Here is a 27,582-nt window from a genome sequence, read left to right as displayed (position 1 = left end):
GTATCGGTTTCCAAGGTCCTCGTCTTGTCAGAACATTGCTGAAAAGAACCGAGAGAACGTTTTCCTTTCAGAATAAAGAATAAACCAGCTTCCCGTTTGGGGTTCTGTCAGAGAACATGCTTTTTAAACCCGGTTCAGGAACTGTGGGTCGCTCTAGGCCAGGGGTCTGCAGGCCTACACTGTGGCTTCGGAAAATCGGTATTCATTTTTTTAATTGTAGTAAAATTAGCAGTAAAATTATTCTGATCTTGTAACATTAATCTGTTTAAATTTGTGTTGCTCAGATTACGATTCACACATGCTGTATATCCATATATGCCCGCCTGGCCACGCCCACCAGAGCTGTTCCTCAGTTTATTCGATTAGAGCAGCGTTTGAAAACCTGATGGCTCCTGGTGTAAGTAAACAGTTAATTTGCATACAGTACAGGTCAAAAGTCTGGACACCTTCTCATTCGACGTGTTTTCTTTATTTTCATAACCATTTCCGTTGGTAGATTCTCACTGAATGAACTTCTGGCCTGTACGTAGATAATGAAGTTGTGTAGAGGTAGTGACCAGATCTCCTCTCATCCCTGAACATCTTCGGCCGGGTTTTTAGACTTGTACATATTCTGCGTTCTGGCTGTGTTTCTTATACAGGACACAGCGCCATTTCTCGCTCCTGAGCAGGAATGGAGAAGAGTCCTGACCTGGCATATCATGGAGTTCCTGGAGATGGACCATTTCAAAAGCACGTCAGGTTCATGCATGATTCGTTCACATCACTCCGTCCAGAATTTGTATTATTTTTTAAAATATTTTTTCCCTCATTCATTATGTCTTGTATAAAAACGTATATTGGAATAATGTGTTCACTACAGCGGACAGGCGTTAGATATTGAGAAATATTTAATACAAAATACCTTTTCCTGAGAATTCAATATGGTAGGCAATAAACATATAATAAATTAAAACAGCCAAAAAAACCCAGAAATGACAGAAATCACACGTCCACATACACGGAAATATTAAATCCATCAATCACACAGCTCTCGGGCAAAGTGGAAAACATGGCGTCAGCGGAGCCGGATGGAGCCACTGCATCCGCTGCAATTGCGAAATTCCTACTTTTCCTAAATACTTTTTTTGGTGAAATAAGTAGGGCTGGTAAACGTACGCCGTAAACGTAAAGGACTAATAATCACAGTTTGGTCCCCCGCTAGCAGCAGCCCTGTCCTGCCGAGTCCGACATGACAGAGTGAACAGCTCCGCCCGGTGGGCGTGTTCTGAAGGCGGGTTGCCTCCTCCACTGACGCCATGTTTGTTGTTGACTCCGCCCTCTGGTGAATGTGTTTGCTAGGGTGCAACGGTACTCGGTAAAATATCGAACTGTTCGGTCCAGTTTGTGGTTAATTGGCGCCTACAGCTTACCAGGCGCTGGTGTCTTCTTAGGTCCCGGTAGCACCAGAACCTGTTAAGATGTTCAATCACTGTTGTGGCTCCACCCACTCACACCTCTCACACTGTTGCTGCTCGACTGGAGCTATAGTCCCCATGCTGGAGTTTCCTGGAGGAACCTTCCCGGTGGATGAATAACGTTCTACCTACGGTACCGTGATGGCTCTAGATCATATTTCAGCGCGGGCGTCCTTACTCGACGGAAGTAAATCAGATCTGTCACGTCTGTTCCAGCTTTTAAAAAGACCCACCGAGCCATCTCGGGCAAAAACCGAGGTACCGTCGCACCCCCCGCGTTCACCCACATGTTCTAGCCGCTTTAAACGCGGAGAACGTTCCCCTCCCATCGGGTTATGTCGGAGAGTGAGGAGAACTGGACGAAACGTTGGGAACCAGGGTCCTGCCCTCAGTTTAAACTGGGGACCACATCATCATCATCATCATCATCATCAGCTTCCTTAATTGAAATAAAAGGTTCTTGAATTAAATAAAGTTGGAGATTCCCCGTAAAACGGCGACCCGATAAAAAGACGGGCATCAGAATGGTCGCTAAGCACACACTCCCAGATGCACGCTGGGAATGCTGACCCCGCCCCTCACGGCTGCTCCAGCCAGCTGTCCTCGCCCTGCAGGTCCCTCGCCCTGCTCCGCGTCCTCCGGGTCCAGCAGGGGATTGTGGGTAGCGAGCTCCTTGGCGGCGGAGCGGAGGCCGATCTTCTTCTTCAGCAGGTGGAACTGCTGCCGGACGAAGTTGTAGAAGTCGTACTCGAAGCGCATGCGCTGGAACAGCGCCTGCAGGGCGGCCGGCGTGGGCGTGTGCTTCTTCACCGTGCCCGTCAGGTTCCCCATCCTCCAGAAGGCTGGGCGCAGAACACACGGAACATGGAGCGGAGCAGCGCAGCGCGGGGGTCAAGTCAGAGCGGAGAACGTTCCTACCTGGACTCTTGTAGATGCTCAGCACGTCGGAGAAGTAATGAGGTAGCAGTCGCTCCAGCAGGAGCAGAACGTCCTCCAGCTCCTCCAGGACTCCCACCAACAGGAAGTTCTCCACGACGTTCTGCTTGGCCCGTTCCAGAGCCCAGGGCCCCGGCTCTCTGCGGAACGGAAGAGAACGGCGTGTCAGCAGACGGCGCGACAGCAGGCGGGTTCTGGCGAGAACGGGGAGACGTACCTGCACTGCGGGTGCTGCCCGCAGAAATACGGAACGATGTAGAAGAGGCGCGGGTTCGAGCATTCTGGGTAATTTTCCAGGATGCACACGTTGATGTCCTGCAGACACAGAGAAAGCTTGTTATTCACCACTAGGGGGCATCACTCACACAGGAAGTCACGACCAAGAAGATGAAAAGTAAAATATCATCATTATGCAGGTTCTGGTGATCTAGAAAGTTCTTATAATGTGTGAGTTCGGAGGTTCTTCGTACAGAACATGATCTCGGTTGTAACGGAGTTCCTCGGCCCCCACGGTGGGCGTGGCACAGAGCGGCGCTCACAGAGAGGTGGAAAAACACACACTGATGGTGTGTGTGTGTGTGTGTGTGGGTGATAAATCACACAGGGGAAAAGCGGTGAACCCGCGTGGAAAAGCCGAGCGGAAAAACGCAGATGTTCTCATTTAGAGAAAAAACGTATGTATTTAATACATAGATTTAATATATACATTATATAATGTAAAAATACATAAAAAATACATGTAGGGGTGGTAGTAGCCTAGCGGGTAACACACTCGCCTGTGAACCAGAAGACCCAGGTTCAAACCCCACTTACTACCATTGTGTCCCTGAGCAGGACACTTAACCCTGAGTGTCTCCGGGGGGAGACTGTCCCTGTAACTACAGGGTGGTAGTGGCCTAGCGGGTAACACACTCGTCTATAAACCAGAAGTCCCAGGTTCAAACCCCACTTACTACCATCCTGTCCCTGAGCAGGACACTTAACCCTGAGTGTCTCCGGGGGGAGACTGTCCCTGTAACTACAGGGTGGTAGTGGCCTAGCGGGTAACACACTCGTCTATAAACCAGAAGTCCCAGGTTCAAACCCCACTTACTACCATCCTGTCCCTGAGCAGGACACTTAACCCTGAGTGTCTCCGGGGGGAGACTGTCCCTGTAACTACAGGGTGGTAGTGGCCTAGCGGGTAACACACTCGTCTATAAACCAGAAGTCCCAGGTTCAAACCCCACTTACTACCATCCTGTCCCTGAGCAGGACACTTAACCTTGAGTGTCTCCGGGGGGGGACTGTCCCTGTAACTACTAAGCTCTGGATAAGCGTGTCTGGTAAATGCTGTAAATGTAAATGCATCAAATATGATCATAAAATGAGTTTACATGAAAAAACGTGTTTTTCTTATTACCGTATACCGCGCTGTGTTACGTGTATTTACTGTTTTAGATCCACACACACTCATCACGGCGAGCCGAACGGCGAGAGGGACAAACAGGACGTGACCTAGAACCCAGAAACAAGAGCGACGAAAACAGAACCAACCAAACATGAACATTTCATTTACAGAAGCAGAACAATCCAGCTGGACTTCCAAGCAGCAAAACAGACGTATCCCACGGGTGGCAGTAGGTGGCGCTGTGCGTCAGGAGACTGATGTAACTGAACTGAATGTCTTTAAATCGGCGGCTTCGACCTGGCGGCCAGTGAAGTGCCAGGTGGGCGGAGTCAGCCATCCCTGACCACATGACGATACAAGTCTTCTCGTACGAATCAGAATTACCGCGGAACCGAGATGTTCAGTTCCGCGCTGAAGTAACGAGTTAAAGTGTAAAAGTCAGATGTGAGACGAGGGCGGCAGGGCGGGAAAAGGAAATAACAGCGACTTTCAGTTCCCCGGAGAAGCAGAGGATTATACACACACACACCACCGAGTGTGCTGACAGATACAAAGTGACCATTTAGCATCCTAAACACACACACACACACACACACACAGTCACTCAGTCAGTGCAGAACCCGTCTCTTTCATTATTCTCTGAATCAGAACACTCACACACACACACCATGAAAACCACATGTTTAAACACTCTTCACGACATGACTGTAACTGACTGTCTGACTGTAATCATGCTGTGTGTGTGTGTGTGTGTGCGTGTGTGTGTGTGCGTGTGTGTCAGATCACAAATATCCAGAGAAATTGCTGGATTTGATCAGAACTCTCAAATGTATTCCAATACAACACAAAGCCACTGAGCACACAAGGCGGTGGTGGCCTTGCGGGGACAGTGGTGGCCTTGCGGGGTCAGTGGTGGCCTTGCGGGGACAGTGGTGGCCTTGCGGGGTCAGTGGTGGCCTTGCGGGGACAGTGGTGGCCTTGCGGGGTCAGTGGTGGCCTTGCGGGGACAATGGTGGCCTTGCGGGGACAGTGGTGGCCTTGCGGGGACAGTGGTGGCCTTGCGGGGACAGTGGTGGCCTTGCGGGGACAGTGGTGGCCTTGCTGGGTCAGTGGTGGCCTTGCGGGGACAGTGGTGGACTGGCTGGTAAGGAAGCGGCCCCGTAATCAGAAGGTCTCCGGTTGGAATCCCGACCCGCCAAGCTGCCACTGAGGGTACAGTGCTCCCCGGGCGCCGGTCATGGTGCCCACTGCTCACCGTGGCACCGTGTGCTGTGCTGCGGTGTATCACAATGACAATCACACCATCAGAATGTATGTAGGGGATGTAACGGGTGGTGGTGCCACACCCACCAGGTATCGCTCGTCGTCCTTCATCCCCGGCGTCCGGATCAGGTGGTTCTGTTCCCCCCTGAAGTCCCCGAAGCGGCGGAAGAAGTAGTTGGACAGGAAGCGGGTGATGGGGTCTCTGATGATGTTGATGTAGACGGGCTGCTCCAACCTGAACCTGCCGCAGGGTCACAGGGTCACGACCTCGACACACTACTCAACATCAGGGATCATACACACACACACACACACACACACACACTGACCGTGAGAAGTTGAGGAAGTGGACATGCCGGGTGTAGAGGTACGGCTGCGGTATGCTGCTGATATTCCTCATCAGGTCGACCTACACACACACACACACACACACACACACACACAGGACAATGTTTTCCTACTATGATCTGAAAAATAACAAGATCTCGTTATTACAGTGATGAAGTCAAATGAAATCCACATGGAGTTCAGCGCACACACACACACACACACACACACACACACACAGAAAATCCAACTTCCAGAAGGTTCCAGTTAGCCCTGCTCTGTCTGGGCTGCTGTTTCAGGCACAAACTACAAAACTGCTACAAACTGTGGTTGGGGCGTTAGTCAGTGGTCAACCACACACACACATTTACACACGTATACGTACACACACACATACACACACGTACACACACACACATATACACACTCACACGTACACACACATGTATGTACACACACACGTACACACACACATACACACACATTTACACACACGTACTCACACATGTACGTACACACACGTACACACACATACACACACAAGAACAAGTGCACAAATCAAAACCTGAAATTACACACACACACACACACACACACACAGTGGCAGCAGCAGTGAAAGGTGAGGAGCGTTACTGCGGTGACGTAACGCTGGAGAACAGGCCGTCTTTGTGTCCCACTGCCGTCTGACAGTCAAGTCTTTATTACACACCTGCAACTCACAGTGTGGCCACATGGGTGTCTGGTCAAAGGTCAGGGGTCAAGGACCACTTGATCACATCCTGAGGTCAAACTAGTTGACAGTACAGCTGTGAAAGTTTCCAGAAAGGTGATCGCCCATCACACACACACTCACACACACACACACACACACACACACACAATGCGTTAGCAGCCTGATAAAGAGACGCTCTGAACAAATTGAGACGTGAAGGACGAGCTGCAGGCATCAGACGCGTCATTAATCTCCAGCTGGAGTTTATATAATGAGTCTTAAACAGCTTCAGACGCCGAGTCTCTTACACACACACACACCTCACACACACACACACACACACACACACACCTCGCCTGGTGTCTCTCTGTTCTCACACACCTGCTCGTGTTTGGTGAGTCGGGTTTTGTTGTGGATGTCAGAAGATACCAGGCTGAACTGGTGTCTCTCGGCCAGAGCCCTCAGCAGCAGGACCACCGTCCTGCTCCCACACTTCCCCACACGGTTGTACACCACCTGGCTGGGGAACGGGAGAACCTGCAACACAGACAGACGGAACCTTTCACCCTCCACATGCCGCGTTCTGCTTTCATGAGGAAGGAACCCGGTTCTTCACGTCCACTTTCATGTCCTCCTTCATGTCATATTCCTATTGGAGGAATAGTCTGGGCTGGGCTTACTACCATCGTGTCCCTGAGCAGGACTCCAGGGGGGACTGTCCCTGTCACTACTCTGGATGAGGACGCTGGAAATGTAAATGAATGTAAATGATGTTCTAAAGTCAGCTTTCTCAGTAACTACAGAACGAGCGAGGTCACTTCCTCTCGCCATCCTGTCCTGATGGACTTTCCTGTTGTGTGATTGGCTGGCTGATTTTAAATGCCGAGTTTCCTGCTGCCCTCAGAGGCGGCCCGGCTGTGTGTATGTGTTGTCTTTGATTTGCTGGTTCAGCTCCGGCTTGTGGTTCCTGCAGTGATGAGATGCGTCCACTGAGGTCACCAGAAGCGAGGTCGCGTGAGGTCGCTCTGTGGAGGGGTGTGTTGGTCAGAAGGATGAAAGGGGGACAGAAAGAAAGACGTGGAGTGTTTGTAAGATAAACTGATGTGGAGCAGATCAGGGACACGACTTTGATCGCGAGCCACAGACAGAGACAAAGACCCGTCTGTGTGTAGTTCCTGTAATGTGCAGAACATTCTTCTTTTTGTTGTCGGCAGTAAAGGGGAATGTGTGTGTCTGTGATGTGTGAAGCATTATGTCTATAATGTTACTGTGTGTGTGTGTGTGTGTGTGTGTGTGTGTGTGTGTGGTTGGGTCTTAAATGTCTCTAATTATTTAATTGTTAGAAATAAAATGTGAATAATTTTATTGCTCTGTGAGAGCCAGAGAAAAAGTGAATATAAATGAAATTGAATGAAAGAGCAGCTGTACACACACACACACACACACACACACACACAGAGCCTCAGTGTAATCTGATGGACACACACACACACACACAACTACAAACAGACAAAGGAAAAGATGAAAAGCTGCTGATGATCTTACCTGAGGTGTCTGGGGTCCGTGGTCATCTGCAAAAGTGGACTGACCTGAGAACAGACAACAGACACTGGGTCAGACCTGGAAAGATCTGCATTCAGAGCTGATATTAAAATGGCTTTAATAAAGACCAGTCACTGATGCCAAGGCCCTTTCTCAGCTGTCAGTAAGAACTAGAAGCTGAAAAATGGACAGAGACAACCAACCCACACCCAAAAAAACATGAGTTACAGCTACACACTCAACACCAGCTCCACACACACACAGCACTACTGATCATCTGTGGGTGCGAACTGTGTGTAGTGTGTGTTGAACAGGATTAAGAATCACAAGGCCCATTAGATGAATGAACAATCAGAGCAGCGGGGTGGAGTTCTGCTCTCCGTCCACACACACAAACACCCTCTGAATTAACACCTTCACAAACCACCACTCCAGGAAACATCCCGTTTGACCTCATTTCACCCCTGACCACTTCCCATTCCACCAAAAACTATCATCATCTGCACTGATTACCCATGAGCCAGAGAGCCAGTAACCACTCCGCCCAACTGAGGACCTTCTCTCTTCGATCAGTACCTGTGACCTACATTTATATTAACGGAATTTACCAGACACCCTCATCCAGAGCATCTTACAGTCAGTAGTGACAGGGACAGTCCGCCCCTGGAGACACTCAGGGTTAAGTGTCCTGCTCAGGGACACGATGATAGTAAGTGTGGTTTCATGGATCCCACCATTCATCAATACAAACGTTTCACACATTATTGTTAGCGAAAACACAAATGATTAAACGTGGAGCATAAAACATTCTCTACTGACACGAAAAACACAAATTATTAAACGTGGAGATTAAAACAGTCGCTACCAACGCGAAAAAACACGGATGATTAAACAAGGAGATTAAAAACAGTCGCTACTGACGCGAAAAACATGGATTATTAAATGTGGAGCGTAAAACAGTCGCTACCGATGAGAAAAATGCGAGTTATTAAACGTGGAGTATAAAACAGTCGCTATTGACGCGAAAAACACGGATTATTAAACGTGGAGACTAAAACAGTTGCTACTGACGCGAAAAAACACGGATTATTAAACGTAGATCATAGGGTTAATTAAACGTAGATCAGGGTTAAGTGTCCTGCTCAGGGACACGATGATAGTAAGTGTGGTTTCATGGATCCCACCATTCATCAATACAAACGTTTCACACATTATTGTTAGCGAAAACACAAATGATTAAACGTGGAGCATAAAACATTCTCTACTGACACGAAAAACACAAATTATTAAACGCGGAGATTAAAACAGTCGCTACCAACGCGAAAAACACGGATGATTAAACAAGGAGATTAAAAACAGTCGCTACTGACGCGAAAAACACAAATTATTAAACGTGGAGATTAAAACAGTCTCTACTGACACGAAAAACACAAATTATTAAACGTGGAGATTAAAACAGTCTCTACTGACACGAAAAACACAAATTATTAAACGTGGAGATTAAAACAGTCGCTACCAACGCGAAAAACACGGATGATTAAACAAGGAGATTAAAAACAGTCGCTACTGACGCGAAAAACACAAATTATTAAACGTGGAGATTAAAACAGTCACTACTGACACGAAAAACACAAATTATTAAACGTGGAGCGTAAAACAGTCACTACTGATGTGAAAAACGCGGATTATTAAACATGGAGCATAAAACAGTCACTACTGATGAGAAAAACACAGATTATCAAACGTGGATATTAAAAACAGTCGCTACTGATGCGAAAAACACAGATTATTAATTAAACGTGGAGCGTAAAACAGTCGTTACTGACGCGAAAAACACAGATTATCAAACGTGGAGTGTAAAACAGTCGCTACTGAAGTGAAAACTAAAACATGGATTATTAAACATGGATATTAAAAACAGTTACTACTGACGTGAAAAAAACACGGATTATTAAATGTGGAGATTAAGAACAGTCACTACTGACGTGAAAAACACGGATTATCAAACGTGGAGCGTAAAACAGTCGCTACTGACGCGAAAAACACAAATTATTAAACGTGGAGATTAAAACAGTCGCTACTGACGCGAAAAACACAGATTATTAAACGTGGAGCGTAAAACAGTCGCTACTGATGCGAAAAACACAAATTATTAAACGTAGAGCATAAAACAGTCACTACTGACGCGAAAAACACGGATTATTAAACGTGGATCATAAAACAGTCACTACTGATGCGAAAAACATGGATTATTAAATGTGGAGCGTAAAACAGTCGCTACCGATGAGAAAAAAGCGAGTTATTAAACGTGGAGTATAAAACAGTCGCTATTGACGCGAAAAACACGGATTATTAAACGTGGAGACTAAAACAGTTGCTACTGACGCGAAAAAAACATGGATTATTAAACGTAGATCATAAAACAGTCTTTACTGACGCGAAAAACACGGATTATTAAACGTGGAGCGTAAAACAGTCACTGACGCGAAAACACGGATTATTAAATGTGGGAACGTAAAACAGTCACTGACGCGAAAAACACGGATTATTAAATGTGGAGCGTAAAACAGTTGCTACTGACGCGAAAAAAACACGGATGATTAAACAAGGAGATTAAAAACAGTCACTACTGACGCGAAAAACACAGATTATTAAGCGTGGAGCATAAAACAGTCACTACCGACGCGAAAAACACGGTATGATTAAACAAGGAGATTAAAAAACAGTCGCTACTTGACGTGAAAAACACAAATTATTAAACGTGGAGCGTAAAACAGTCACTACTGATGTGAAAACGCGGATTATTAAACATGGAGCATAAACAGTCACTACTGATGAGAAAACACAGATTATCAAACGTGGATATTAAAAACAGTCGCTACTGACGTAGCGAAAAAACACAGATTATCAAACGTGGAGTGTAAAACAGTCGCTACTGAAGTGAAAACTAAAACATGGATTATAAACATGGATATTAAAAACAGTTACTACTGACGTGAAAAAAACACGGATTATTAAATGTGGAGATTAAGAACAGTCACTACTGACGTGAAAACACGGATTATCAAACGTGGAGCGGTAAAACAGTCGCTACTGACGCGGAAAAACACAGATTATTAAACGTGGAGCGTAAAACAGTCGCTACTGATGCGAAAAAACACAAATTATTAAACGTAGAGCATAAAACAGTCACTACTGACGCGAAAAACACGGATTATTAAACGTGGATCATAAAACAGTCACTACTGATGCGAAAAACATGGATTATTAAATGTGGAGCGTAAAACAGTCGCTACCGATGAGAAAAATGCGAGTTATTAAACGTGGAGTATAAAACAGTCGCTATTGACGCGAAAAAACACGGATTATTAAACGTGGAGACTAAAACAGTTGCTACTGACGCGAAAAACACACGGATTATTAAACGTAGATCATAGGGTTAATTAAACGTAGATCAGGGTTAAGTGTCCTGCTCAGGGACACGATGATAGTAAGTGTGGTTTCATGGATCCCACCATTCATCAATACAACGTTTCACACATTATTGTTAGCGAAAACACAAATGATTAAACGTGGAGCATAAAACATTCTCTACTGACACGAAAAAACACAAATTATTAACGCGGAGATTAAAAAACAGTCGCTACCAACGCGAAAAACACGGATGATTAAACAAGGAGATTAAAAACAGTCGCTACTGACGCGAAAAACACAAATTATTAAACGTGGAGATTAAAACAGTCTCTACTGACACGAAAAAACACAAATTATTAAACGTGGAGATTAAAACAGTCACTACTGACACGAAAAACACAAATATTAAACGTGGAGATTAAAACAGTCGCTACCAACGCGAAAAACACGGATGATTAAACAAGGAGATTAAAAACAGTCGCTACTGACGCGAAAAACACAAATTATTAAACGTGGAGATTAAAACAGTCACTACTGACACGAAAAACACAAATTATTAAACGTGGAGCGTAAAACAGTCACTACTGATGTGAAAAACGCGGATTATTAAACATGGAGCATAAAACAGTCACTACTGATGAGAAAAACACAGATTATCAAACGTGGATATTAAAAACAGTCGCTACTGACGCGAAAAACACAGATTATTAATTAAACGTGGAGCGTAAAACAGTCGTTACTGACGCGAAAAACACAGATTATCAAACGTGGAGTGTAAAACAGTCGCTACTGAAGTGAAAACTAAAACATGGATTATTAACATGGATATTAAAACAGTTACTACTGACGTGAAAAAAAACACGGATTATTAAATGTGGAGATAAGAACAGTCACTACTGACGTGAAAAACACGGATTATCAAACGTGGAGCGTAAAACAGTCGCTACTGACGCGAAAAACACAAATTATTAAACGTGGAGATTAAAACAGTCGCTACTGACGCGAAAAACACAGATTATTAAACGTGGAGCGTAAAACAGTCGCTACTGATGCGAAAAACACAAATTATTAAACGTAGAGCATAAAACAGTCACTACTGACGCGAAAAACACGGATTATTAAACGTGGATCATAAAACAGTCACTACTGATGCGAAAAACATGGATTATTAAATGTGGAGCGTAAAACAGTCGCTACCGATGAGAAAAATGCGAGTTATTAAACGTGGAGTATAAAACAGTCGCTATTGACGCGAAAAACACGGATTATTAAACGTGGAGACTAAAACAGTTGCTACTGACGCGAAAAAACACGGATTATTAAACGTAGATCATAAAACAGTCTTTACTGACACGAAAAACACGGATTATTAAACGTGGAGCGTAAAACAGTCACTGACGCGAAAAAACACGGATGATTAAACGTGGAGATTAAAAACAGTCGCTACTGACGCGAAAAACACAGATTATTAAGCGTGGAGCATAAAACAGTCACTACCGACGCGAAAAACACGGATGATTAAACAAGGAGATTAAAAACAGTCGCTACTGACGTGAAAAACACAAATGATTAAACGTGGAGCGTAAAACAGTCACTACTGATGTGAAAAACGCGGATTATTAAACATGGAGCATAAAACAGTCACTACTGATGTGAAAAACGCGGATTATTAAACATGGAGCATAAAACAGTCATTACTGATGAGAAAAACACAGATTATCAAACGTGGATATTAAAAACAGTCGCTACTGACGCGAAAAACACAGATTATTAAACGTGGATCATAAAACAGTCACTACTGATGCGAAAAACATGGATTATTAAACGTGGATCATAAAACAGTCACTACTGATGCGAAAAACATGGATTATTAAATGTGGAGCGTAAAACAGTCGCTACCGATGAGAAAAATGCGAGTTATTAAACGTGGAGTATAAAACAGTCGCTATTGACGCGAAAAACACGGATTATTAAACGTGGAGACTAAAACAGTTGCTACTGACGCGAAAAAACACGGATTATTAAACGTAGATCATAAAACAGTCTTTACTGACGCGAAAAACACGGATTATTAAACGTGGAGCGTAAAACAGTCACTGACGCGAAAAAACACGGATGATTAAACGTGGAGATTAAAAACAGTCGCTACTGACGCGAAAAACACAGATTATTAAGCGTGGAGCATAAAACAGTCACTACCGACGCGAAAAACACGGATGATTAAACAAGGAGATTAAAAACAGTCACTACTGATGTGAAAAACGCGGATTATTAAACATGGAGCATAAAACAGTCACTACTGATGTGAAAAACGCGGATTATTAAACATGGAGCATAAAACAGTCATTACTGATGAGAAAAACACAGATTATCAAACGTGGATATTAAAAACAGTCGCTACTGATGTGAAAAACGCGGATTATTAAACATGGAGCATAAAACAGTCACTACTGATGAGAAAAACACAGATTAAAAAAAAAAAAAAAGTGAAGCGATTGTCACATGTGATACACAGCAGCACAGCACACGGTGCACACAGTGAAATTTGTCCTCTGCATTTAACCCATCACCCTGAGTGAGCAGTGGGCAGCCATGACCAGCGCTCGGGGAGCAGTGTGTGGGGACGGTGCTTTGCTCAGTGGCACCTCAGTGGCACCTTGGCGGATCGGGATTCGAACCGGCAACCTTCTGATTACGGGGTCACTTCCGTAACCGCTAGGCCACCACTGCCCCTGAAAAAAAAAAAAAAAAAAAATCAGGGGAGAGCGGGAACGCAGTCCCCCACTACCAGAAATTATGCAGTCGAGATTCCCACATTTGGGGAATTCGCAGGGGTCAGCACAGCCGAAGTGCAATGGCTGAGCCTCGCCCTGGGTGAACCGCCTTCTTGATCACGGTATCTCCCCTGCCAGGTAAGTATTATCAAACGTGGATATTAAAAACAGTCGCTACTGACGCGAAAAACACAGATTATTAATTAAACGTGGAGCGTAAAACAGTCGTTACTGACGCGAAAAACACAGATTATCAAACGTGGAGTGTAAAACAGTCGCTACTGAAGTGAAAACTAAAACATGGATTATTAAACATGGATATTAAAAACAGTTACTACTGACGCGAAAAACACGGATTATTAAATGTGGAGATTAAGAACAGTCACTACTGACGTGAAAAACACGGATTATCAAACGTGGAGCGTAAAACAGTCGCTACTGATGTGAAAAATGCAGATTATTAAACGTGGAGCGTAAAACAGTCGCTACTGACGCGAAAAACACGGATTATCAAACGTGGAGCGTAAAACAGTCGCTACTGATGTGAAAAATGCAGATTATTAAACGTGGAGTATAAAACAGTCGCTACTGACGCGAAAAACACGGATTATCAAACGTGGAGCGTAAAACAGTCGCTACTGATGTGAAAAATGCAGATTATTAAACGTGGAGCGTAAAACAGTCGCTACTGACGCGAAAAACACGGATTATCAAACGTGGAGCGTAAAACAGTCGCTACTGATGTGAAAAACACAGATTATCAAACGTGGAGCGTAAAACAGTCGCTACTGACGCGAAAAACACGGATTATCAAACGTGGAGCGTAAACAGTCGCTACTGATGTGAAAAATGCAGATTATTAACGTGGAGTATAAAACAGTCGCTACTGACGCGAAAAACACGGATTATCAAACGTGGAGCGTAAAAACAGTCGCTACTGATGTGAAAAATGCAGATTATTAAACGTGGAGCGTAAAACAGTCGCTACTGACGCGAAAAACACGGATTATCAAACGTGGAGCGTAAAACAGTCGCTACTGATGTGAAAAACACAGATTATCAAACGTGGAGCATAAAACAGTCGCTACTGACGCGAAAAACACGGATTATCAAACGTGGAGCGTAAAACAGTCGCTACTGATGTGAAAAATGCAGATTATTAAACGTGGAGTATAAAACAGTTGCTACTGACGCGAAAAACACGGATTATCAAACGTGGAGCGTAAACAGTCGCTACTGATGTGAAAAACGTGGATTATTAAACGTGGAGCATAAAACTGTCGCTACTGAAGTGAAAACTAAAACACGGATTATTAAATGTTTATTGAATATATCATGTTTTATTCAACCAACCAACACAACTAACCAGGTCTTCTGGATTATAGGCAAGTGTGGTACCCACTAGGCTACTACCTCCACCACTACCACACAGAATTAAAGATCGCTCAGCATCTCCACCGGCATCTTTTGACAACGTCCCGACAACCTTCCAGCTCAGCTTCATCCAGAAACAATTTCTCAGACTCTTCTCAACCATCTTACAGTTTTGTCCACTTCAGAATTTTCCTTCCCTTCTTGGCTCTGCTTTAGGAATGATAATGTGCGTTTCTGGAATTTGACAAATATATACTTTCCGTGCACAACAATCATTTTCCGTACAGAAAATTGGTGACTGCAGCTGTGACCAGACAGAAGTGTCCAAATATAACCATGTGATGTGTGTGCATGTGTGTGAGTGACAAGGTCAAACTGAACCAAGTTTGACTTCAAAACTTTTATAAAAGCTCCCGCCATGACACATTTCTACACCAGAGGTGGATATTTACCAATTATTTTTATTTAAGTGATTGTTGTAAAGAGTGCATTACCAGTTTCTACTGTGCAGAGCAGTGGACCACCTGGGGTCAGGGGTCAGACAGCCGGTCGCTTTCCAGAAAGTTGTGCGGCAGTCTGGAGTAATGCTGTAAGAATTCCTGAGCGCTGCGGCATATAATCAGCCACCGGCCGCAATGATGCTGAGCATCACGAACGCTGCGAGTTCAGAGGTCAACACGGGACAAGGCAGTGGGGAGGAGCCCAATATAAACCCCGACCCTCACTATGACTCCGCCCATCAGGGCCAAATATGTTGTATTCGTGACGCATGATAAATATCATCATCGTCGTGATCATCATCTGGGGTGGAGCACAGCTCAGGGCACCAGGGCTTTCATCTTCTGGTGCGGCTGAAGTGAAAGTGTGTGTGTGTGTGTGTGTGTAAAGATATTGGAGCGTCTGCACCTGCCTGTAAAACCTCTGTGGGCGTGTATATAAATACATATATATGAATGTGGTGAACTCGGCCAGCGGCTGCGTTTATTTACGGAACACACACTTACTGCGCTAACGTGGGTAATATTTGATATGTTCTAAAGACTCCTGACATGAACATCACAAGGCCACAGACTTCCTCAGTACAACATAAATATGAAAAGGTCACCGATGTCGTCTTCACACTCACTCCAGGCGCCGCAGGTCCCTTCACATCTGTGACCTTTGACCTCATGCCACTTCTAGGCAGCAGGAACCTGCTCCTGAGCTTGAGGTAATATTCTGTATATGGGCGTGGTCTGCAGCTTCACCCTCCTCAGCTATACAATGTGCACTAATTACAGGGGGTGATGGGGGTCCCCACCCTGCCTGTAATTCAGCAGGTTTGCCACACACATGCGCACACACATGTGTACACATACACACACGTACAGAGAGCAGTGTAATAGTACAGCTGGACAGGACAGCGGTGTAGGGGCTGCAACAACGCAACGATTAAATCGATAAAAATCCATAAAAAAAATGGCCCTTTATTTAAAAAAAAAAAAAAAAAGCATACATGTGCATGTTTTTGGTGTTAGTCCATTTTTATTTTATTACTATATCAGCTCAAAGAGCAACACATTTGTGTGTTTTCTAAAGATTTTACTTCTGTTTTTGAATAAAGGTAGGAAATAAATGCATTTATTTGTTTATTTATTTTAAAAAAATCAATTAAAATAAATTGTTAGTAGCAGCTCTACAGCGGTGCTGGTCGGGGCTGAACTTGGCTCCACTGGTAGGTGCATCATCATAATTATATTAATGAATATTCATGTGGCGCTGCAGTAGAATAATTATATTAGTTGTGTAGAATGATTTTTATTAGTTATTATTACTGATAATAAAGCTCATTATTACAGAAACAAGCACAATTTCACCTTACTGGTACACACACACACACACACACACACGGAAGGATACAGAGGACAGATTTATCATGTTTTTGTCCCTTTTTATTTCTATGAAAGAACAGGTAATAGATCTTTATAACGGATGACTGTTCCTCTTAACCGGCTTCATTAATATTATTAAAACAATGAAGAGAACCGGACCCCAGCGGAGAATCAGCAGTTCGTTCAGGGTTCAGGCCTTTATCACACACACACACACGCCAAAGTGAAAACCTCAAAGTTTACTAGATTCCTACACCCCCTACACACACACAAAGGCAGGAAAACCAGTGACATCAGTTCTGCCACTTAGAACATTCATGACCTCTCACACACACACACAGATCCAAATAAAATGTTGAGTGCATATGTACTCCATATGTGGCTCTAACTGCACTCAGTACCACTGGACACACACACACACACACACACACACACACACACACTGCAGACACCCACTGTGATCAGAAGAAAGAGAAAACCCACCATAATGGAGGTACACAGCAACAGGGACGTTTATTAGAGCAATTAACAAAAGAGCATGTGAACACACACACACACACACACACACACACACGTATAAAGAATGTCTCCATACGAAACATCTATGACACTGGTGGTTCCTATAGTAACAGACAAAATACAGACCTATAATATACACAACCTTCACCGTAAATGCTGTGTGTGTGTGTGTGTGTGTGTGTTAAATCTGAGCTGCCGTGATAATACACTGCTGCCTGCAAATGATCTACAGGAGGTGTTGGGACACTGAAGACCTTCAGGAGATCACACCACAGGCCTCAAAGCTCCATCAAAACCTCAAATAGAGCAGTTAAAGACACCAGACCTTCTCCTGAGGGTTCAACACGCATCCTCCACACCACACAGGTGGCCATAGCATGTCACAACACAACAACTTCATCACAAATCCACTTCAGCCACATCTGAACTTTTCACTGTCGACTGTAACTGGCAGGGATGTTCCAAGGTGGTTCCCATCATCACCTCCACCAGAACATGAAGTGCAGGTTAGCAGAGCTCCCTGAGGAACCGCAACGAGAGGTCAAGCAGAGGAGAACGTTCTGAAGGGCTACAGTTACCTGGAACCTCACCTCTTTCCCTGTCATTTTCTAGCATGTTTACGTCCAGGGCGCCAAACTGGAGAACCCACTCTAGCAGCGTGGAACCTACATCTACATTAGAACCACTCAGTTATTCACTATTTTCCAGTAACTTCAATATGCAATGGAACTTTATTCTGACAATCTCACAACATCAGCTCCTTTACCCATAATGCCCCATTTCCTTTCTCTAAAAGATCTGCTGCAGACCGTAGTCCTACTAGAACCAAACAACCAGTGCAGACCTAGAAAAGTGTCATGTGTCGACCCTTTTAAATTCCACCGTTTCCTGTACTAATTTGGCAGAAAAATTATTTTTAAAAATATGATCATGTCTTTATTGAGAACCATTTTAAAGAACTCCTATTGCTATTGGGAAAAGTAAGTGAACGACCTGTGTTAGCGTAACCTGGAGGCTTGGAGGTGTGGACCACACCTACTTTGACTACTTTTACGATCCCAGATGCAGATGTTCCGATCATCTTGAACAGCAAAGTATTAAAAAAGGGGGTTCAATTCCGTATTTTCTCCTGATGAGACCCTAATGGCGGCGAGGACTGGACGGACCCCGGCGGATGGGGGACGTGGAGGAAATAAGGAGCAACACAGATGTTTACATGGATGCAGGCTGGAGAAGCCAGGAGCCGCACAGGAAGCGCAGATACAGCCAGCGGGAAACACACGCAGTAAATGTCCCTGCATGGAGAACGTGGTGTGTATGTGGTCAACTGCGGACAGGAATGCTTGGAATGAACACACACACACACCCACACACACACACACACACACACACACACACACACACACACAGTATTTGCCGAAGAACAAGGATGCAGCAGATGCTTGAGGCAACTTGTTCACGTTGGAACATTGAAAAGCTTCGTCATGTTTTTTTGGGGCGTGGGGTGGGGGAGAAATGCAATATCGTTTTTGAATTAAAATCCCACCCGTGTCGCATCTAATTACACCATTAACCCCGCCATTTGGGTGGGGCGGGGCTGAGTATAAATACCCATCATACCCCACCCAAACACACACACACACGCAGTCCGTCTTTAACCGTGAACAGAAGAAAGAAGACGAGTAAATACGTGGTCGCTTTATGGAAGTACAGACGGAGAGTGAGCGCTAGAGCAGTGACACAAAGTCATTTTTTAGAAGATAGATCATCATTCAGGTCTAAACACACAGTACAGCTACAGGAAGCAGTGACTATGATTACAGAACAGAGAAGAGGAGAAGATTCTCTCTCTCTCTCTCTGTGTGTGACGTGGTTCACAGAGTTGGCGACTCCTCTCTGTCCCACAGAAGCGCTACCTGCTCCCCTCCATCCATCACATCCACAATCCTCTCTTCCTGAAAGGAGGCGTGTTTCCTGTTTCCAGATGGCTGGAGGAGGGCGACGTGCCACGAATATAAACTCCGGGGTCACGTGACGTCTACAGCCACGCAGCAAGGATTCTACAGAGACGCTGCAGAAGGACGCTGAACCGAGGAACACGTGAAACCCACCCATCCACCCATCCATCCATCCATCCACCCATCCATCCATCCATCCATCCATCCATCCACCCGCCCACACTCATCAATTCATCCGCTCACCCACCTGCCTTGCTATCTACCTACCTAACCACCCATCCATCTCATCCATCTACCTGCCCACCCATCCATCCATCCACCCACCCATCCATCCATCCATCCATCCATCCACCCGCCCACACTCATCAATTCATCCGCTCACCCACCTGCCTTGCCATCTACCTACCTAACCACCCATCCATCTCATCCATCTACCCGCCCACCCATCCATCCATCCATCATCCATTCACCTGACCACCTAGCCATCTACACACCCACACACATCAATCCATCCACCCGCCTACCCTTCCATCCACCCGCCCACACTCATCAATTCATCCGCTCACCCACCTGCCTTGCCATCTACCTACCTAACCGCCCGTCCATCTCATCCATCTACCCGCCCACCCATCCATCCATCCACCCGCCCACCCACTCGCCTAGCCATCCACCAATCCGCCCACCCATCCATCCATCCACCTGCTCACCTAGCCATCTACCTACCTAACCACCCATCCATCCATCCATCTACCCACGCACACACATCCATCCATCCATCTACCCACCCACACACATCAATCCATCCACCCGCCCACCCACTCGCCTAGCCATCCACCAATCCGCCCACCCATCCATCCATCCACCTGCCCACCTAGCCATCTACCTACCTAACCACCCGTCCATCTCATCCATCTACCCGCCCACCCATCCATCCATCCACCTGCCCACCTAGCCATCTACCTACCTAACCACCCATCCATCCACCACAGGATTGCTTCACTCAAAGAAGAGTTCCTCAAATGTTCACTGGGGGAACCAGAGTGAGAGATGTGAAGTGTGTGTGTGTGTATTTATACATGTGGTTGTATTTCCTACGCAGGCAGTAGAAAGACGAGACCCACCCTATGAACTCAATGACAGACTGAAACCCACACACACACACACACACACCACAGAAGACGGTATTATATTTAAACATACATGCCAGACATTTACAGCAATATGCACTATGCATTAAAACTGAAACACACACACTACATTTTGTAAAATAAGATAAGATAAAACTTTTTTAGCCCCATAAGTGTATCTCAAAGCAACTGGGCCAATATGAAAATGAACCTACTACACAACAGAGTGAAGACAGGGCTGTTTCACAGACAATAATGAAAGTAGCACATTTACAGCGTCCATCAAAGACAAAGATCTAGTGTGTTAATGCTGGCAGCAACACGCACACACACACACAATGTAGGTATAACAACAATATGCAGTCTTCACAGGAAATGTGCATTTGTGGTATGTTGCATATGTGTGTGTGTGTGTGTGTGGTGTTTGGTGCAGGAAGTGAAAATGTGCAAACAGTGTACACACACACACACACACACACACACACACACACACACACACACACACACACACACTATTTTAGGTTTGAGTTGGATTTCTGCTTCCTACTAAATTCCCACCAGACCACAACTCAGACATCATGATGGAATTATGAGAGGAAATAAAAACATTTTACTGCAGACATCCATCATGGGGACATGAAATGTCTTCAGTTCGATATTCCAGCACAGTAGGAAACAAGAGCACACACACACACACGCACACACACCTTTAACAACATCATTGAGTTTAACCACAATTTAAAACTAACAGTCTGACCTCTGTCCTTGATTTTTTTTTTGCTTAGAAACATTACTAACATTTACATTTACAGCATTTACCAGACGCCCTTATCCAGAGCGACTTACAATCAGTAGTTACAGGGACAGTCCCCCCCTGGAGACACTCAGGGTTAAGTGTCTTGCTCAGGGACACGATGGTAGTAAGTGGGGTTTGTGTGGGGTCTTCTGGTTCATAGGCGAGTGAGTTACCCGCTAGGATACTAACACCCATTACTTATAAAGTAACTGATACAACAATGTCATTCAGCAGTAGATGGTCACATGACCTTGTGTCCTGTGAGCTAAGTAATAAGGTGGAATGATGGCTAAAGAGATCAGAGTCAGAGAACAAATCAGAACAAAGTCCCAGGTTCGAACCCCACTTACTACCATCGTGTCTCTGAGCAGGGGGGGACGGTCCCTGTCACTGTAATGGGCTCTGGATAAGGGTGTCTGGTAAATGGTGTAAATGTAAGTGACAGAGATGTGGGACATACAGGGACACTTTAACAGAATTAGAAAAGCACAGCTCATAACCTTCTCTGGTTCTCTCTTCTGTGTCAACCCATCAGCTTTATTACTGTTATATTAATTATTGATTTGTTGTTTTGTATATATTGTTTCTCATTGTGCCGGTGCCATAATGTTGTTGTGAATGATCAATAAATATATTAATACAAAGAAAAAGAAAAGCGAAGCTGCTGAGGGGTCATTTCTTCCCGAGTCTGACCCCTCCCAATCTGGCAACCCTGCGGGTACAGGGTAAATACTGTGTATTTAAGTCGCTTATTTTAGACGTGGTGCTCTCTGCGCAGATGGAATGGAAGTAAAACCGGCTGCGGCGGGAAATGGAGAACAGGCCTTCAAGAGAAATGACAGAACAATGTTCTCCAGGCCAGTGTGTCAGGACAAGATAGCGGCCATCGGGGCAGTAAAATGAATAAGTGTGGCGTGGAAGAGCAGAGGCTCCACTGGGACTGGTCTGGTCCCGGTTCTGGCAGGTGACGGCCAGGTGTGAAATACCACACCTGCTCCAGGCAGCGACTCCACACACAGACCTGTCAGCACCTTCTGGAACCCAGTCCAGTAAGAAATATTCCGCTTACGGTTCTTCTTAGAACCTGTTTCCTTAGGGCACAACATGACAATGCATCATCCTGCATCTTCTGCATATCTTCTACAGCGAAACACTGAGATCCCATACAAACGAAGAACCACCAGGACTGATCAACAGATCCAGCACAGGCTGGACACAATAGTCACAATTATTTGGACATATTGTGAATATGTCTATTTTTGTAGTTACATTAAAATTAAGCCCAAAAGTCCAAATCCTCCCAAAACTTTGATTATAAACCTGACAACATATCCAGAATAAAGTGGCGTCTGATCCATTTTGTACCGTTGTACATACGCCACTTCTGATTGGCTGAGAGATTCTGACGTTGCAGCTCGGTACGGTCACATGACCAGCTGCTGCTAAATGTGGATCAGAAATTAAATATTTAATCAAAATGAACAGGTCACGTGTGGGGTCAGAGGGGAAGTTCCACCTGGAACTTCCGACCACCAGGCTTCCTGCTGGATGCGCTGGAACCCGGTTCTGGAGACCTCACATGCAGCAGTTATGAGGAACATCTGACTGAGTTGTTCGGTTTCTCTAGAAGACAAATATGACGATAATCTGCAATCCATCCCGCGACCCATGGAGACAAACATGGAGACAAAACATGGAGACAATACAGTTAAAACTGAGACCTGACTGGAACAAGAAGAACCGTCAGACATAAATATGAAAAATGAAAATCATGTGTGTTTTCGTGGACAGAAATCAGTGAAATCCTCGCTATGGTGAGAGAAGAGCACGCCAAACATCACACTTACATGAGTGTGTGTGAGTCTGTGTGTGTGCGAGCGTGTAACATTTTAATATTTTCAATTTTAAGTCACTTCTACCCTGAAAGTCATTTAGAATTTTGTGTAAAGAGTCTCGGCGACATCAACGTTATCCACCCGAAAACGAGTGAGAGGTTTGCAGCAGTTATGAGGAACATCTGACTGAGTTGTTCGGTTTCTCTACAAGAGAAATATGACGATAACCTGCAATCCATCCCATGGAGACAAACATGGAGACAAACATGGAGACAAAACTGTTCCGAGGTGTAAGAATAGAACCCAGAACAATCATTGTCTGTTTATTCGGAATAAGTGTGTGTGTGTGTGAGAATCCTTTAAACATCCTAAATGCATAAACTGTGTGTGAAACTGGGTCAGATCATCTACAACGTAATTCCTGCCCAACAACCAGAGCGGGCACACACACACACAATCACACACACACACAATCACACATGTGCACACACAATCACACACGCACAATCACACACACACACACAATCACACACCACACACACAATCACACACGCACAATCACACACACACACAATCACACACGCAGAGCAAGAGCAGCCAAAAGTAGCACCGCCGCTTGAAGGTAAATATTCAAACATCACAAAGACTCCCATAAAACCATGCGACAGAGAGAGAGAGAAAGCGAGAGAGAGAAACAGAGAGAGAGAGCGAGAGAGAGTGCGAGAGAGAGCGAGAGAGAGTGCGAGAGAGAGAGAAACAGAGAGAGAGAGAGCTATAGTAACTTCTTCCAACACAAACACGAGAACTGCAGGTTGACCCCCCACATCCGACGTCCAGGCACCACGGATTTAACCAGAAACTGCGCTTTCACACGACATTTCGAACTCTACACGTCATTTTAAAATCCTATTTAAATTCAGAGAACAGAACATTTTGTGAAAGTGATATTTGTGTTTTCCTCCAACAGGAATAAGAACGTCTTGAGAACATTCAGAGACATATTCCATGATTCTCACAGGACTCTTTATTTCATTCATTAAAATCCCAGAAACAGAAACCATTTCACCCGACAATACTGACATCATCTCCATCTACTCTCGATTTCACAACACTGAGAACCAGACTGAAGATCTGAGGACTAGAGTGGACCATCAAAATCTCAACCAGGACACCACCATCATCATCATCATCATCTCCATCTACTCTCTATTTCACCAGATGACATCAAAACAACAACACTGCCTACCTTTTCTACTCTCTATTTCACCAGATGACATCAAAACAACAACACTGAGAACCAGACTGAAGATCTGAGGACTAGAGTGGACCATCAAAATCTCAACCAAGACACCACCATCATCATCATCATCATCATCATCATCTCCATCTACTCTCTATTTCACCAGATGACATCAAAACAACAACACTGAGAACCAGACTGAAGATCTGAGGACTAGAGTGGACCATCAAAATCTCAACCAAGACACCATCACCTTCATCTCCTCACAATTTCAGCAGATTCGAGAATGGCTATAGAAGGTTTAGTTCAGTCGATGGAGCTGGACTGCAGCTTTAAAATGAATCCAGACGTCAGATGTGTCCAGACCTCACAAAAAAGTTCTCCCTCAATACTGATCGAACACACCACTTTCATCCTCCTCTTCTCCTACCTTTTCTACTCTATTAAGAACTATCATCTCCTCTTCTACTACCTCTTCTCCTCTCTATTAAGAACTATCATCCACTTTCATCCCCCTCTTCTCCTCTTCTACTAGCTCTTCTACTCTCTATTAAGAACTATAATCCACTTTCATCCCCCTCTTCTCCTCTTCTCCTCTCTATTAAGAACTATAATCCACTTTCATCCTCCTCTTCTCCTCTCTATTAAGAACTATCCTCCACTTTCATCCTCCTCTTCTACTCTTCTACTAGCTCTTCTACTCTCTATTAAGAACTATCATCCACTTTCATCCCCCTCTTCTCCTCTTCTACTAGCTCTTCTACTCTCTATTAAGAACTATAATCCACTTTCATCCTCCTCTTCTCCTCTCTATTAAGAACTATCCTCCACTTTCATCCTCCTCTTCTACTCTTCTACTAGCTCTTCTACTCTCTATTAAGAACTATCATCCACTTTCATCCCCCTCTTCTCCTCTCTATTAAGAACTATCCTCCACTTTCATCCTCCTCTTCTACTCTTCTACTAGCTCTTCTACTCTCTATTAAGAACTATCATCCACTTTCATCCCCCTCTTCTACTCTTCCACTACCTCTTCTACTCTCTATTAAGAACTATCATCCCCTTTCATCCCCCTCTTCTCCTCTTCTACTACCTCTTCTCCTCTCTATTAAGAACTATCCTCCACTTTCATCCTCCTCTTCTACTCTCTATTAAGAACTATCATCCACTTTCATCCTCCTCTTCTACTCTCTATTAAGAACTATCATCCACTTTCATCCCCCTCTTCTACTCTTCTACTAGCTCTTCTACTCTCTATTAAGAACTATCATCCACTTTCATCCCCCTCTTCTACTCTCTATTAAGAACTATCATCCCCTTTCATCCCCCTCTTCTCCTCTTCTACTACCTCTTCTCCTCTCTATTAAGAACTATCCTCCACTTTCATCCTCCTCTTCTACTCTCTATTAAGAACTATCCTCCACTTTCATCCCCCTCTTCTACTCTTCTACTAGCTCTTCTACTCTCTATTAAGAACTATCATCCACTTTCATGGTCCTCTTCTCCTCTTCTCCTCTCTGTTAAGAACTATCATCCACTTTCATCCCCCTCTTCTACTCTTCTACTACCTCTTCTCCTCTCTATTAAGAACTATCATCCACTTTCATCCTCCTCTTCTACTCTTCTACTAGCTCTTCTACTCTCTATTAAGAACTATCATCCACTTTCATCCTCCTCTTCTACTAGCTCTTCTACTCTCTATTAAGAACTATCATCCACTTTCATGGTCCTCTTCTCCTCTTCTACTCTCTGTTAAGAACTATCATCCACTTTCATCCCCCTCTTCTACTCTTCTACTACCTCTTCTCCTCTCTATTAAGAACTATCATCCACTTTCATCCTCCTCTTCTACTCTTCTACTAGCTCTTCTACTCTCTATTAAGAACTATCCTCCACTTTCATCCCCCTCTTCTACTCTCTATTAAGAACTATCCTCCACTTTCATCCCCCTCTTCTACTCTCTATTAAGAACTATCCTCCACTTTCATCCCCCTCTTCTACTCTTCTACTACCTCTTCTACTCTTTATTAAGAACGATAACTCGATACTGATCGCCGATATATCGCTGCCGCCTGGCGACCAATTAAAAGTGTCCGAGTTGGAGCTCCGTGCTGATTGGTCGCTTCTGGATGCTCGACCAACCCTGCGTGATAATGCGAAACTTTTCACGAGTCTTGCGGTCCTCCATCCAAGAAGCACCAGAAGAACCCTGCGCGCTTCTTACCCAGGTACTGCCTGATGTCCAGCAGAACTTTCGGTGGTCCTCCGTTCAGCTGGTAGACCAGAGAGCCCAGGCAGAAGAGGAACAGGGTTCCCATGCAGAACCCATAGTCACGGAGGGAGAACCTCAGCCAGAGCGCCCAGACCGCGTCGCCTCTCCTGCAGTTCCTCTCCCGGACGTGGTTCTGCGTGTGCTTGCTGCCGTGGTCCTTCATGGTTCCCTCGCATGGAGCCGCAGAGAACCGCACTCTCTCCGCGTCGAATTCATTTACTCCTCCGGTCGCAGTTCGCCGGACGTCCAGAAGCGGAACCGGGCCTGCTTGGCGGCAGGAGTGGGGAGCCCGGGCTCCGTCTCCGCTTTATTTGGGGTCGTGACGGTGTCGGGTTACTGAGGGTGGAGGAAAAAGTTCAGACGCGTTCCGCGGCGCCTCCTCAACTGCGGCACCTGGCGGCCACGAGTGGAAGCGCAGCGTCTCGTCTAAAAGCACATCAACTCAACATCAACTGCATGAAGGGCACATGTCCATACATGCTTCACTCAGCTGTGGAAGAAGAATATGAAGAATATTCATCTTTAAAATTCTATCTCAATTCTTCCCATCTTGAGAATCACTCCAAACACCAACAAGAATTTCTCATTTATGATGATTGGTTAAATGCAAAGGACTCCACACCAATATAAATAATTAGTTGTAAATAAGTAATTAAAAAAGAACATAATAATAAGAGCCCTCTGTATAGAACAGTAGTCTGTTAGCAAGTCACTATGCTTAGCTTTGTATGTTAATACAACAACAACAGTTATTTCTCATAAAGCCCATAATCAC

The 27,582-nt window shown here is 44.8% G+C and overlaps 1 protein-coding gene and 1 non-coding gene across 2 annotated transcripts; both read right to left on the bottom strand.

Moving 5' to 3' along the window:
• Positions 1 to 1,988: 1,988 nt before the first annotated feature.
• On the bottom strand, positions 1,989 to 27,117 carry LOC114781536 (uronyl 2-sulfotransferase-like). Its single transcript, XM_028967973.1, has 8 exons — positions 26,760 to 27,117; positions 7,631 to 7,674; positions 6,467 to 6,622; positions 5,376 to 5,455; positions 5,134 to 5,287; positions 2,611 to 2,708; positions 2,376 to 2,533; positions 1,989 to 2,299 (listed from the first exon to the last, which is right to left on the bottom strand). The coding sequence occupies exons 1-8, from the start codon at positions 26,968 to 26,970 to the stop codon at positions 1,989 to 1,991; spliced, it is 1,212 nt and encodes a 403-aa protein (XP_028823806.1). The 5' UTR covers positions 26,971 to 27,117.
• LOC114781556 (U1 spliceosomal RNA) lies at positions 13,798 to 13,961 on the bottom strand. The gene has a single exon (XR_003747702.1). It is a non-coding gene; the product is annotated as a U1 spliceosomal RNA (small nuclear RNA).
• Positions 27,118 to 27,582: the final 465 nt, after the last annotated feature.

Source organism: Denticeps clupeoides, unplaced genomic scaffold, assembly GCF_900700375.1.
Source record: "Denticeps clupeoides unplaced genomic scaffold, fDenClu1.1, whole genome shotgun sequence".
NCBI classification, from domain to species: Eukaryota; Metazoa; Chordata; class Actinopteri; order Clupeiformes; family Denticipitidae; genus Denticeps; species Denticeps clupeoides.
Note: the sequence above shows the minus strand (reverse complement) of the source record. Positions and strands in the feature narration are given on the sequence as shown.